This window comes from Martes martes (genome assembly GCF_963455335.1).
Source record: "Martes martes genome assembly, chromosome: 9".
NCBI lineage: Eukaryota > Metazoa > Chordata > Mammalia > Carnivora > Mustelidae > Martes > Martes martes.
Genome location: NC_137896.1, coordinates 105,260,382 through 105,274,758, shown reverse-complemented (window position 1 = coordinate 105,274,758; position 14,377 = coordinate 105,260,382). Strand labels below are relative to the sequence as shown.

At 36.6% G+C, this 14,377-nt stretch overlaps 1 protein-coding gene across 3 annotated transcripts in view; it reads left to right on the top strand.

The window, feature by feature from the left end:
- The window catches only part of EML4 (EMAP like 4), a gene marked incomplete at its 5' end in the record, with an annotated part of 158,291 nt that overhangs the window by 89,156 nt on the left and 54,758 nt on the right, over positions 1–14,377 (top strand). For 2 of the 3 annotated variants that reach the window (XM_080814855.1, XM_080814857.1), the window contains 2 exons: positions 222–247; positions 441–473. In XM_080814855.1, coding sequence (XP_080670981.1) covers positions 222–247; positions 441–473 — 59 coding nt within the window. The remainder of the gene's footprint in view (positions 1–221; positions 248–440; positions 474–14,377) is intronic. The other variant, XM_080814856.1, reaches the window with a different exon arrangement.

Below are 14,377 nucleotides of genomic sequence, written 5' to 3'. Positions count from 1 at the left end.
CTCTGTCGCTTTCTTGATAAATAAAATCTTTAAAAAAAAGATGTATATATTAATAGTTGAGACCAGCGACAAACTTTTAAAAATACCGATGTCCGAATTTCACTTCTAAAGATTTATCTTGGGTGTGGCCTAGACATTGAAGCTTTTACAATTTCTTGAAGTGATTCTAATGATAAGCAAGATAAAATTATAACATAAATATCTTTGAATTTTTTTTGTAGGCATAAAGATGTCATCATCAACCAAGGTAAATTAAAAATCCTTTAAAAAAAAATCTTTTTCTACACCAGTTAAATTTTTGCTAATTTTTAAGCATATTGTCTTGTTTTATTCACTGTACTTTATTAGATCATAATAATCAAAGAGAAGTTCATTTATTATAGTCATTTAAGAAAATGCCCAGTTTTTATTGTAAGATGTGTCATTTTTGTCTCAACCAGCAAAAATGTCAACCCGTGAAAAAAACAACCAAGGTAAGAATAAGCTACACAGTTGGTCGCCTTCTAAGTTAATTTCTTACTGGATCTCTTATTTGGCTTTTCATTATTTATACTATCTGACTTCCTCTTAATATAAGAAATAGGATAATTTGGACTACTGAATCCAACTGTTTTTCTAAAAATCCATTTTATTTCTGTGAGCTCTGAAGATTCATGGTCAGCAGTAGAGATAAATATGTCATTACAAAGAGGGATAAAATAGTAAAGAGAATTTCCCCCTTTTTAAAAAACAATAAAAGTTGCACTGAGAAAAGCCATTTAAAAGATTGATAAATTTTAACTTAATTTCCTGTCTTGCCAACTTCATTGCAAATAATCACTCATTTCTTGAAACTAAGACTGAAAATATAATGAGTCTAGCAAACCCATTTCCTCTTGAATTTTTCTTTTATATTAATTGTAATTTCTGGCTACTTGCTGTTGTTGGCTTGTTCTGACCAAAAAAGGGGAACAAACTTTATATAAATGTGTACTTAATTTAATTGCAAAGTAGGTAAGTTCTATTTCATCAGTTTTACATTCTCCTTAAATTGCCTGCAAATTTAATTGAAGCATGCTGTTCTAAATGAAAGCATGTCCTTTTTGTGCATGCTTTTTATAGCTCATTTCTATGTGTCATAGTTATCTTTTTTTCTGGGTTATTAGATACAGTGTGGTTAAAATTTTTGTTAGAGATTAACTTGATTGCTATGGATTTTTACTTTTTTAAATTCTAATAAGAAAAATATTTATTTGTAATCTTCTTTGGATCGTTTGTTTTTACATAGGAATTCTAAATGAAGTTGATTTTTGCTGTCATTCTTCTGTAGTTATGTCATACCGTCTCCCTTTTTTATAGTTAAGCATATAGCTTACATAATGGTTGAAAGGGAAAAATGAAATTTTATTTATAAAGACAATTATTATATATCAAAACATTTTTTAAAAATAGAGGTAGCGATAAATAGTGGAGAAAGCTGTGGATAGAGAGTCTCTGTCTAGAATTTGGTCCTGACTCTTCTGCATAATAGCCTTGGGACCTAGGCAAAATGACAGTGTCTCTGAGATAGTTTTCTAATCTGAGAATAGTACGTATAAAGCTTATTTCACATGACTGCTGAAGAATGAAATAATGTATATGAAAACACTTTAGGGTGCCTGGGTGGCTCAGTCAGTTAAGTGTCTGCCTTCAGCTCAGGTCATAATCCCCGGGTCCTGGGATCGAGCCCCACTTTGGGCTCTGTGCTAAGTGGGGAGACTGCTTCTCTTTCTCCCTCTGCCCCTCCCCCTCCACTCATGCTCACTTTCTTTCAAATAAATAAATAAAATTTTTTTTTAAAGATTTTATTTATTTATTTGAGAGAGAGCATAGGCATGAGGAGGGGCAGAAGGAGAGGGAGAAGCGGGCTCCCCTCTGAGCAGAGAGCCTGACTTGGACCTCAGTTGCAGGACCCAGGGATCATGATCCTAGCCAAAGGCAGATGCTTAACCAACTGAGCCACCCAAGTGCCCCATAAATAAAATCTTTTTTTTTAAATAAAAGCACTTTAAAAATAGAAAACACTGTAAAACTATAAAATGGTGCTATTATTATTACATATTTTGCTAAAGAACTCAAATTTTGTAAGATCCTTGTACAGCTGCCTGCCACTTTCTCATGTTGTGGTATGTTCTTTGGAAGGAAAAAGGAACATAAGATTAGTAGATAGTAAAGTGAGTGTTTTGTGTTGGTGACAGTTTTCCAAGTCATTTAGGTAAGCAGACAAAAGTATTTAAGAGGGAAGGATTTTGCTACAGAAACATCACTAAAGCAGGGGATTAGCCAGTATCTAGGAAAAAGGATTGAATGAAAAGCTGGAAAAGGTTATAGGAAAATAAATTCTGTTAAAAGAATTTTAACTCAAAAAGGTTGTCCCACATGTTAGAATTTAATAATATCAAGTATTGCTTGCATGAAGCCTTATTTTTGCAATATGAGCCCATTATTTTTCCAGTTTAACCTGCTATATTCTGTCTGGATATAGACTCTGTCACTAGAGTGTACCCTCATAGAAAACTCTTTTGTGTTTCAGCTTGTGAGGTAGTTGAGGCCTGGTAGATGGATTCTAGATAGTTTAAGAGATGAGATAGGTAGAGTATGGGAGATAAGGAACAATGAGATCTATCTATGAAGAATAGCTTGAGCAACTTGGTAAAATGGGGAACATTTGAAGTGGCAGAGATGTATGGAAAAGAGTAAGAATTTTGGTTTTCAGCTTCTGTAAGACTTAATCTGCTTGTAGAGAAGTGTAGCACACAATGTAGTATCAGTGTTTAAACATGTATTTTGGAGTCCAGAGACCAGTTCCACCATTTACTTAGCCGTGTAACCTTGAACAGATTATTTTACTATGTCTTCGTTTTCTTATTATTGAGACAATCATAAATCCTCATAGAGTTAATATAAAAATTAAAGATAAAATATAGTACCGGCGGGCCACCTGGGTGGCTCAGTAGATTAAAGCCTCTGCCTTCAGCTCAGGTCATAATCCCAGGGTCCTGGGATCGAGCCCCACATCGGGCTGTGCACTCAGCAGGGAGCCTGCTTCCTCTTCTCTCTCTGCCTGCTTCTCTGCCTACTTGTGATCTCTCTCTGTCAAATAAATAAATAAAATCTTTAAAAAAAAATGTAGTACCTGGGACATAGTACCAAATAAAATTTAATTATTGATATATGTGAATCTGACAGTAAAATTTTGCACTCAAATGTGTGGAATAAGATGAAAAGATAACCGTTAAATAGATTATCTTTATTTAATATAAGTTGTAGATATATTTTTAAAGTTTGTATTCATTTTGCATGGCATATTTTATACCACATTTTCTTATACTCTAGTTATTAATCCAAAATATCATTTTTGGACAATCTTTTAAAAATATAATTTATTAATTTCTTTAGCTCTTTTTTGACAATGGCCAGTATGACTTGCTCCAAGCCATCTGCTTTGATTTGGGAAGAAGACTATTTACATTTGGTACATTTAGGTGAGTGGTAGCAGAAAAAGCTTGACCTGAAGGGCCTGTATCCTTCAGCCACAGCAGAGTCCAAGAAGAGCTTTAAAACTGCATATTTTGATCAGTACTTGGGTAGAAGGAGAGAACTGTAGTTGAAAGCAAGAGGAGGTGGAGTGGAATGGGGTGTACACAGGACAGTCTGAGGCTAGGTATGGAAGGAAGGACAGCTTATATCACCAAAAAGAGACTCTTACTGAGTTCAGTCTTTACCTACACTCCAATACTGAAACATGAATCTCACTTCATCACTTTTCTCCCTAGTTCTGTTGGATTCTTCTCCGACTGCAAGAGAAAGACTTAGCACATCAGGTTAAACTGTGAATAAGTTTTCTTATAGGGTTATTCATTGTTAGATGTAGTGGTTAGGTTTAATATAGTACTATTCATTTGATAAGTTACTGATAAAGTTTTTTGAGCTAACTTTGGGGACTATAAGCACCTTTTATAAAATTATCGGTTGTGGAAAATAGGTAACTGTCTGACAGATTTTATAATAAAATTAGTATACAGTCTATAAACTCATGGTAATCAAGTAGATTACATTTTTTTAATATGGAAAATAAGTGTCATATGTCCTCCTTTCTAGAGGAGAACCTGAATGTCTTCAAATTATTGCATGTTACTGGTTTTTTCCCAAACTTAAATAATCTTAAATCCTTTTTCTCTTGTAGCATCTTGTAGCATTGTTTAGAATTAGTACATAGTTAATTAGTCTGGTCATGTTGAGAGCCTGAATGACTCAGACCCCCACTGGAAAGAAATATGCTTAATTGAGGAAAAATCATCAGTCCTCAAATAGCACTCTTACTTCCTTTTACAGTGTTGCCTCACGGCTCTAATCTTAGATGCATTCATGCTTAACTACTAGATCGATGCAAGAACTATAGGTGTGTTTAGATGAGAGAGCAGTTATTATAATATCTTAAAGAATTGAGAAGTGTCTCATGCTAGCTGTCTAAAAATGACTATAGGTGAAAAATACTTTAAAAGTTATTAAAAGTCATTTTGAAATATACGCTGTGTAAAACATGGAAGTAATTTGGTGTAGCCAAAACAGTTGTTAAAATAATCTGAAAAGGGGCGCCTGGGTGGCTCAGTGGGTTAAAGCCTCTGCCTTCGGCTCAGGTCATGGTCCCAGGGTCCTGGGATCAAGCCCCACATCGGGCTCTCTGCTCCACAGAGGGCCTGCTCCCCCCCCCGCCTGCCTGCCTCTCTGCCTACTTGTGATCTCTCTCTCTGTCAAATAAATAAATAAAATCTTTTTAAAAAAAATCTGAAAATACTAAACTCGTTTACAAAATTGGAGAAAGGGGGAAAAAACCTGACTAATCTTGTTATTTTGACAGCCATTATTGTTCTGATATGTTTATTGTTCTTTATCAGATACACATTTTGAACATTCACTCTTTTAACAAATATTTATTGAGTGCTGATTTTGTCAGGCCCTGCTCTTAAGCACTTGGGGATATAGCAGTGACAGTCTCTGCACTCTGTGGAACTTATATTCTACATAATAAGAAAAAAATAATATTTAATGTGTCAGGAGGTAATACATATTGAGAAAGAATGAGAAGAGTAGAGAATTGCTATTTTACATAGAGTGGTTAGGGAAGACATTTCTGATAAAGTGACATTGAACCACCTATAAGACATGAGTGAAATATATGGTATCTGGAGAAAAGGACTTCATGAGCAGAGAAAACAAAAGTACACAAGCCCTGAGGTGAGAGCTTCCTTGCTGTCTTAGGGACAGCAAAAAGGTCATTAATTATAGTGTACATACAATTTTCTGTTTGTTAATCATTACGTTTATTAAATACAGATTCATTCTAAGTAACAGAAGCTTCATTAGGCACCTCACTTAGGAAGGGGAAGTAATATGTTATGGCAGAAAGAGTCCAAGAATAAGAAGTTGAGACATAGTTAGGGGTGAAATGACCTGCACCATACAAAGTTTAAAGAATCAGAATCCTCAATAACTGAAATTATGAGCATGAGTTAGGAATTTGCCAAAGGAAATTATGGGGAAAAAATGAAGTATTGTTCATCTGGGAATAAAGTTTTCCCTATGACTCTGAGACCTTGGACCTCAGTTTCCTCACATACATAAGGCTTAGACTAGACGTCACTAAGAGTCTCTCTTAATAACTTTTTAAAGCCCTTTCTTGCAGCAAATAGAAAATGGAAGATAGCTCCCCATACCTTAACTAACTTGCTTTTAATTTACGTCTTTGTTCATGCCATATGTTGTTTTCTGTCCTGTTGGCTGCAGGCATGTTTTGTCCAAACCTGATCACACCTCTGTAAACTGAGCGTCGTATCTGAAAGAACAGCTAAAATTTGTCTATGAGAGTATAAAGGATAGCAGTGATCTACTGACACTGTCTCTATTGTGTTACCTACTGGGAGGGAGTATATACCTGCTAAGAGGGTATGCAGTTTGAAACAAACTAAAAAAGCCAAAAGCCCTTAACTGAGCTACAGATAGAATTTATCCCTGTTGTTACTAAGATGGTATCCAAAACTTTGCAGTTCCCGAATTGAGGAAGAAGTATGCTAGCTTTAAGTCTGTTTTAATGTGAACAGGCAGAAAAGGCAGGAAACCGGGTATCATACTTCCAAAAAATATACTCACTTCAGAAATTTAGATATTGAATCATTTTAAATGTGTAGCATAAACATTACTTGTATCCCTAGGAGTCTGGGCTTTGTCCATGTATTCTCTGTATTTTAAAATGAAACTGATTGGGTTTCTCTTTGGGAAATTTCCTTTTTTTTTTTTTTTCTTTTTTTGGTAAGTCCTATGAAGCAGAGATTCTTATTTCTTGATGTTGTTAGCAGTCTTCTAGATTAAAATATGTTTAAAGGCTGTCCCATTATTATTTTTTTTTTAATGTAAACAATCCCAACTTTTAAGAATATGTGTTCCTGGGGCACCTGGGTGGCTTAGTGGGTTAAGCCTCTGCTTTCAGCTCAGGTCATGATCTCAGGGTCCTGGGATCGAGCCTCACATGGGGCTCTCTGCTCAGCAGGGAGCCTGCTTTCCCCTCTCTCTTGCCTACCTCTCTGCCTACTTGTGATCTCTGTCAAGTAAATAAAGAAAATCTAAAAAAAAAAAAAAAATCAGTTCCTGGCATCCTCTTTTTCTTATCTTCAGTTAAAAAGTCCAACCTGTCCCCTTTGGACATGGAGAATATGACATTTCATAACAGAACATCCTTGTGCATATTTATTTTATTCTGGTTAAAGACTTCATCTGTGCTGTATTTTCACAAGCCACAGGCATAAGCTTTTTTAAAAATCTGAACTGGAAAAATGCAATTAACCAGAAAAATCTCCATTCCTCAAGCTTGTCACTTAAATGAGTTATAGCATAGTAAAAAATCCACTCTGTCCAGAAATGGCAGTTAGACTCCGTATGTGTTTCTTACTCTGTCATTTGTTACTGTTTTCCTGAAGCACTTAGAAAAGAATTCTGGAACTTGTGATTAGGCTTAGCAGAAAAGAGGTACAGTTGATCAGTGAAATATACTAAGGCTGCAGAAAGAACCATAGCAAATCACATGCCATGTTCCTAAACTGTGCAATTGGTTTTCCAAGGAACAGTTTTACCAAAAATATTCTGTTGATTACTTACTTTAATAAAGCTTTTAATTTTTAAAAGACTGAAATATTTTAATATTTCTAAAAATATGTACAAATAATATAGCAAGCACATGTGTACTAAAGACCCAGATTTATTTAATCTTTATATTTTGCTTTAACTTAGGTTGTTTTTAAATAAAACATAGGGCACCTGGGTGGTGCAGTTGGTTAAGTGTCCGACTTGTAGTTTTGACTCTTAGTTTGGGCTCAAGTTGTGTTCTCAGGGTCCTGAGATTGAGCCCTGCATTGGGCTCCACAGCTCCACACCAAGTCTGCTTGGGCTTCTCTTTCTCCCTCTGCCCCTCCCCCTTGTGCTTGTTCTCTCTCTCAGATAAATCTTTAATTAATTAATAAAACATTAAAAGTAAAGGTGAAGCCTCTCTTTAATTAGAATTTCGTATATAGGTTTTTATTGCTCCCTTGTGACCTGTTGGTTCTCTTTCTATTACAGTTAATTGAAAAAGGGGTGCCTCGTGGCTCAGTCGGTTAAGCATCCATCTTGATTTCAGCTCAGGTCATGACATCAAGCCCTGTGTCTGGCACTTCGCTCAGCGTAGAGTCTGCTTGTCCCTCTTCCTCTGCTCCTCCCCTCATGTGCTCTCACATGCACTCTCTTTCTCTCTGAAATAAATAAAATCTTTTAAAAAAGAAAAAGAGCTAGAGGCAGGGCATCTGGGTGGCTCAGTTGATTAAACTTTGGACTCTTGGTTTCGGCTTAGCCCCTGATCTCATGGGTCTAGCCTCCCTCCCCCCACTTTAGGCCCTCACCTTGGCCTCCATGCTCAGTGAGGAGTCTGCTTGAAGAGTTGCTCCCTTTGCCCCTCCCCACCACTTGTGCTTCTGCTCTCCCTCTCTAAAATAAATAACTCTTGGAGCACCTGGGTGGCTCAGTGGGTTGGGGCCTCTGCGTTCGGCTCAGGTCATGATCCCAGGGTCCTGGGATTGAGCCCCGAATCGGGCTCTCTGCTCAGCAGGAAGCCTGCTTCCTCCTCTCTCTCTCTCTCTCTCTTTTTGTGATCTCTCTGTCAAATAAATAAATAAATAAATCTTTAAAATAAATAACTCTTTTTTAAAAAAAGAGCTAGCGTTTGCTCTAGCTGAAGTTTCTCTTTTGAATTTATTTTAAAAAATAAAATCCGACTTAATATATTCAGATAAAATTTTTTTAAAACTTTAGTGCTTAAAATAACTTTTCCTGGGGATGTAAGTGAGTGATTTGAGGCAATTTTTAAAATACAGCCATAACAGCCATATTTTACTTAATTCAGAAAAGTTTTCAGCAATATCCCAACAAGTCTTTTGGAAGTTATATGTGTCTCATTGTTGGACTAGACTTCTTTCCCATCTTTTCCCAAAGAAAGCCTTTTTTAGGATGAGTAAAAATAATCCAGAATGCTTAAGCAAATGCCCATATCTGATTATCTTGAAGTGATTTGATGGCAAAGTTGTAAACAAAATAACAAAGAGGGGCGCCTGGGTGGCTCAGTGGGTTAAAGCCTCTACCTTCCGCTCCGGTCGTGATCTCAGGGTCCTGGGATCGAGCCCCGCATCTGGCTCTCAGCTCAGTGGGGAGCCTGCTTCCTCCTCTCTCTCTGCCTGCCTCTCTGCCTGCTTGTGATCTCTGTCAAATAAATAAAATAAATTAACAAAAAAGAACACCAGTCCCAAGGTCTGCTTTAAAACAAACAAACAAACAAAAAAACAAAATAACAAAGAGAAATTTGATTAAAGGAGATTTAGATTCAGGAAAGTAACTTCAGGTGGTCTTATTACTGTCATTTAAGAGTTGATTAGCAGTTAGCTAAGACTTGGTTATGTCTCTGTTGTAAGCTCTTAAGGGGCTAGGTTTACTTCTTTTATACCTTGGTGTTGTGTACCCTCACCCCCACCCCCCAGCCCTGCCCCTATGTACTTAAGAATTCAGTAAAATTTACCAGCCAGTAGAAGTCTTCCTATAGAACAAAGAAAATTAAGGTAGCATTTTACTACTCGGTCGTATTTTTCAGACCTGGGTTCTTGTCCTAGCAAGTAAAACTACGTACTATTTGGCAAGCACCCCAACTAAGAATTTTTTAATCTGCAAAATGGGGTTAGATTATATCCTTCTAAATTCACACCCCCTTTTTTATTTGGGGATCTACATTTTATCTATTTTTATAGCTAGACCTTTGGAAAGGGGTGAAATTTAGACTTTATTGTACAAATCAAGTTACTTATTCAAAGTCCAAAGATTCTTACAGATTACATTGTTTCATTGGATTTTGAAATATTAAATTATTAGTACGATATAACTGGATCATTAGGACTTGAAATCTTTTGAGAATTTCTTTTTATGAAAATATTTTAGCCTACCTAAAATGCTCTTTGTTACTTTGTACTACAAAATTATATTCAGTATTTCTAACCTTTTGTTTAATCACCTGTTCTTGGGCTCCATGGTTTTGGGGAATGGAACTGGTAAAAGCTCAAACTAAATTAAGATTCTCCAATTTCCTGTTTAATGGTACTAGATAGCATCATACTCCACTACATTATTGTTACATATAAAATTTAAATTAAAATTTTCAGCGAGTGGGGGGGGCTCTTTAGTTGTAAAGATTATAAAATACAAATAAAAGTGGAAACTTTTGGGGAGAAAGATGTGTTAAACTGTAAGGATTCTAGAAGTTCAGAAGGTTTTCTATAGGCAGTACCCATTATACAAATTAGTATAGTCATAATCCAAAACCCTAAAGCTCTGCTGTTGCTGTTGAAAGCCTTTAGGTTGTTTGTTTACTCTCCAAAAGGGAGAAAGCTGTGGGGAAAAAAGCACTAGAAGAACTGATCTTAGAGCAGAGTATGCCGGGTACTAACTCTTTCTCCACTTTACCTTTCTTTGGTGTACTTTTCTTTGGGATACCTGGCTGTCTAAGTTGGTAGAGCAGGTAGCTCTTGATCTTGGGGTCTGAGTTCAAGGCCCGTGTTGGGGATAGAGTTTACTTAAATAAGTAACTTTAGTAACTATTTATTTATATCTATTGGAATAATTTCGGCAATAGTGCTTTTCTCAGAACACCTTAGACAACTGTCCCAAAAAGTTTGGATTAAGGAATATGAAGGTCATTTTGCAGTTTGGAGCACTTTGCAGGGTAGGGCAGCCTAGGGGAGATGCTAAAGGGGAAGATTGAATTAACAAGAGTAGACCAAAGGAGAAGTACCAGCGGTGAGAAGGACAAAGGAAGGAAAGTATTAACATCAGGAGTTTCAAATTTCTGCCTAGGGGCATCAGGGTGGCTCAGCCTGTTAAGCATCTGACTCTTGTGGTTCAGGTCCTGAGCTCAGTCATGAGCTCAGTGGGTGGTAGGATCCAGCCCTGCTTCAGGCTCCGTGCTCTGTGTGGAGTCTGCTTGAGCTTTTCTCTCCCTTGCCCTCTGCTCCTCTGGCTTGCACAAGCTCTCTCCTCTCTCTCTCTCTCTCAAAAAAAGGGGGGATCTGGGTGGCTCAGTGGGTTAAAGCTTCTGCCTTCAGTTCAGGTCATGATCTCAGGGTCCTGGGATCGAGCCCCACATCGGGCTCTCTGCTCAGCAGAGGCCTGCTCCCCCACCACCTCTGCCTGCCTCTCTGCCTACTTGTGATCTCTGTCTGTCAAACAAATAAATAAATCTTTAAAAAAAAAAAAAAAAGAAAAAGAAAAAAATTAAATATTTCTGCCTAGCATTCACTCTTCCCAAAGTTAATGGAACAGAAATATCTTCTTTGCCTTTTGTACTCTCTGATTTTCTACTCTTGGGGTACAAAGCGCAAGCTTCTATTTGGATTATAAGTAAGGTGTATTGTCTAATAATTGGACTTTTGAGGACTAGTGTCTGAATAGTACTATCCAATAGAAATATAGTATATAACACGTATGTCATTTAAAATGTTCTAGTAGCCACATTTTAAAAAGTAAAAAGACACAGGTAAGAGTAAGCTTAATATATTTAGCCCAGTATATCCAGAATATCATTTCAGTGTGTGATCAGTACAAAAAAGTCATTGACATATTTTCCTTTTTTTTCGTACTAAGACTTAAAAATCTGTATTGTACAATTATAGCATATCTCAATTCAGACTAGCCACATTCTAAGTGTTCAGAACCAGTGGCTATTGTTTTGAATGCTGCAGATCTAAAACATACTTTTAGAATAAAAATGTTTCACAAGTTCTAAATCATAAACAGAATTTTGGGACACAGTCTAAAAACTCAGTTGACCTCTCTGAGCCTTGGTTTCCCTTTCTCTAAAAGTAGAGGGTTGGACTAGGTGAACTCTCAAATTTCTATGAGGTCCAACATTATATGTGTCTAGAGAAACAAACTAATGGTATTTCTGTATTGATTGTAGTATTTTTATCAATAGCATCTCACGGAATTTTATAATTAAGCTGTCATTTTTATAATGAAAAGCTGTCATTGATTTTTATAATTATAATTAAGCTTTTTATAATTAAAATTTATATTTTATAATTTAATAATTTTATAATTATTTTATAATTAAGCTGTCATTGATCAGATTTCTTTAGGGGCACTTGGGTGACTCAGTTGATTAAGTGTCCAACTCTTGATTTTGGCCCAGGTCATGACCTCAGGGTTGTGACCATGCTGGGCATGGAGCCTGCTTGAGATTCTCCTTTCTCCACCCCTCCTCCCTCCCTTCCTCCCTCCCTCTCTTAAAAAATTTTTTTTATTGGCATAAACTTGTAAGTGGTAAAGCTGGAGTTCAAACCAAGGTCTGACTTGATCACAAATCTTGTATTCTCTCCACTATACTGTATAGCCTCCCATGCAGTCCAAGGAATTTTCACAGTGCCAAGTAAGAAATAAAATGTTGAGATTAATTACATTTCATTAAAAAGCAGCTTCATTATTGAATAATGAAAAGCTCTATGCTGTGTTTACTAATTATCATGATAGTTTAGTAATTTCTTTTCCTCTGCTTGTTGTTCTGGAACACCAGAAAAATATAACTGATCTCATAATCTTCCTTGGTCCCATGGCCCATCCCTTCTTGACTTTCGTGGTATTGTAGTTTTACAGTGAGAAGAGCTAGAAGGTAGCATTGGGGTAAAACATAAATGGACTGTAAAATCCTTTGTAAGGTCAAGAAGTCTGACAGTCTCAAGAACAAGTTTGAGAATCTATACTCAACAGTGGTTGAGGAGAAAAGAGACTCTTCTTTGACTGTATTTTACCTGATTCCCAAGGTAAAGACTGTATTCTTTATTAAAAACAAAACACAACAATTCACAGACTGCGGTATGCAGGCCAAAGGTATGTTTTCACATGGTATTTCCCCCTTTTCTCCCCACAGGGATTAAATATTTAAGAATCGGGAGATATAACAATAAACTATAGATTTCCCATTTCTCTTTTTAAAAAATGGGAATATCTAGCAACACTAGGCCCACATGTTTCATGGACTTAAAGCTACTGCCTCCCTGACGAGCATGGGGTGTGCCAGTGGTTCCAGAGTCCCAGCCAGTCATCTTGTATTCTTTTACTGCTCATTTGCATTTTCTGTGTGGGCCAGTAGGTAAGTCAATTTATGACCCCTGTTTTAAAGTGTACATGATAGGAGCATCTGGATGGCTCAGTCAGTGAAGCACCTGCCTTAAGCTCTGGTCATGTAGGGTCTCCTGCTGAGCGGGAAGCCTGCTTCTCTCCCTCTCCCTTCCCCTTTCTCCTACCCCCCACCGTGTGCTCTCTTTCTCTCTCTGCTCTCTCTCTCTCTCAAGTAAATTCTTTTTTAAAAAGTATACATGATAGAATAAGAATTCTAGCTTATTTGCCTATACATACTCTTCTGTGGACAGTCAATTTAAAGATTATGAAGAGATATTATAGTGTGTTAAATCACATTGTAAGCAGTTCCTAGACAAGGTTCAGAATGGTACAAATCATTCTCAAAGGGAAGGGAATAAATACTTGTTGAGGACCTCATATTACCCCTTACGGTGTGATGTCTTATTTAGTGAATAATAATTGCAGGTGGTAAGTAGTTAGTATCATTTTGTGTATTAGGGAAACTAGGCCAGAGTCACACAGCTAGTCATTAGTAAAGCTGGAATTTAAATCTTGATCAGTCTTTTCCCAAAGCTCATGTTCTTTCCACTACAATGGATTGCTTCCCTCAATCTCAGGAATTATTCATGGTTCCTAGATTATGTATTTGGACCTCAACATATGTACTGCCAGCTTCCAGGCAGAGAAAACATTTTCATCCTGACATGCTTTGCCATTTTTATATTAGAAAAGTTGACAAGCACTAGATAGTTTCTTTAGAAAGCACTAGATAGTTGCTTTTACTTAGTTGCTTGTGCTGCTAAGGGTAAAGAATAATTGACAAAGGAAGCAATATGGTATTCTGAGCTGTCTCTATTAGCAAAGGAGAACTTTTGTTTTCTTTGATAATGCTGTTCCTGAATCCATTCCTTTGGCTGGACATCTAATCTCATCTAAGTGGTAGAAACATCTGCTAATAGTTTTATTTTTTCATCCAGAAAACATTTATGACACACGCCTTTGATCAAAGATCCTGCGGGAAATTCCAAAGGACAGGATATCTGCCTCTAAGATTTTACATATACATTTTTTAAGATTTTATTTTCAAGTAATCTCTACACCAGTGTGGGGCTCAAATTTACAACCCCAAGATCGAGAGTCACATGTTCTACTGATTAAGCCAACCAGGGACCCCAAGAATTTATATTCTTTAAAAAAAAAAAAAAAGAACGAGGGAAATTATGTAACAAACTGATGATGATAAGAAAGTAAACTATACAAAAAAAGGACAAGAAGATGCCGATAAAGATGATTGCAGAAGAGAAATAGTTGCAGCTGGTAATCATTTAGTTCTCATCGAGTCCAGCAATGCTAAAAATCATCAGGAAGCAGAGCCCACTCTTAGGTTCAGAAGTAATAAAGACCTGTATCATGTGGTGTGAAAACTGTGGCGTGGGAGGTCTTAGCCTGTTCTTAGATCTAACCATGAGGCCAAACACAAGTGAGTAATAATAATAAAAATAACTTGAACTTCTCACCCATAATAAGCACAAATACTTGCAGACATTCATCAAGTAATTTATCTTTCCTTCTTCCATGGTTCTCATTATATAAACTATTGAATTATTATATATTCTTATTCTTGGTAGCTTGGGTCGTTATTAGAGGCCCTAGAGTTGTA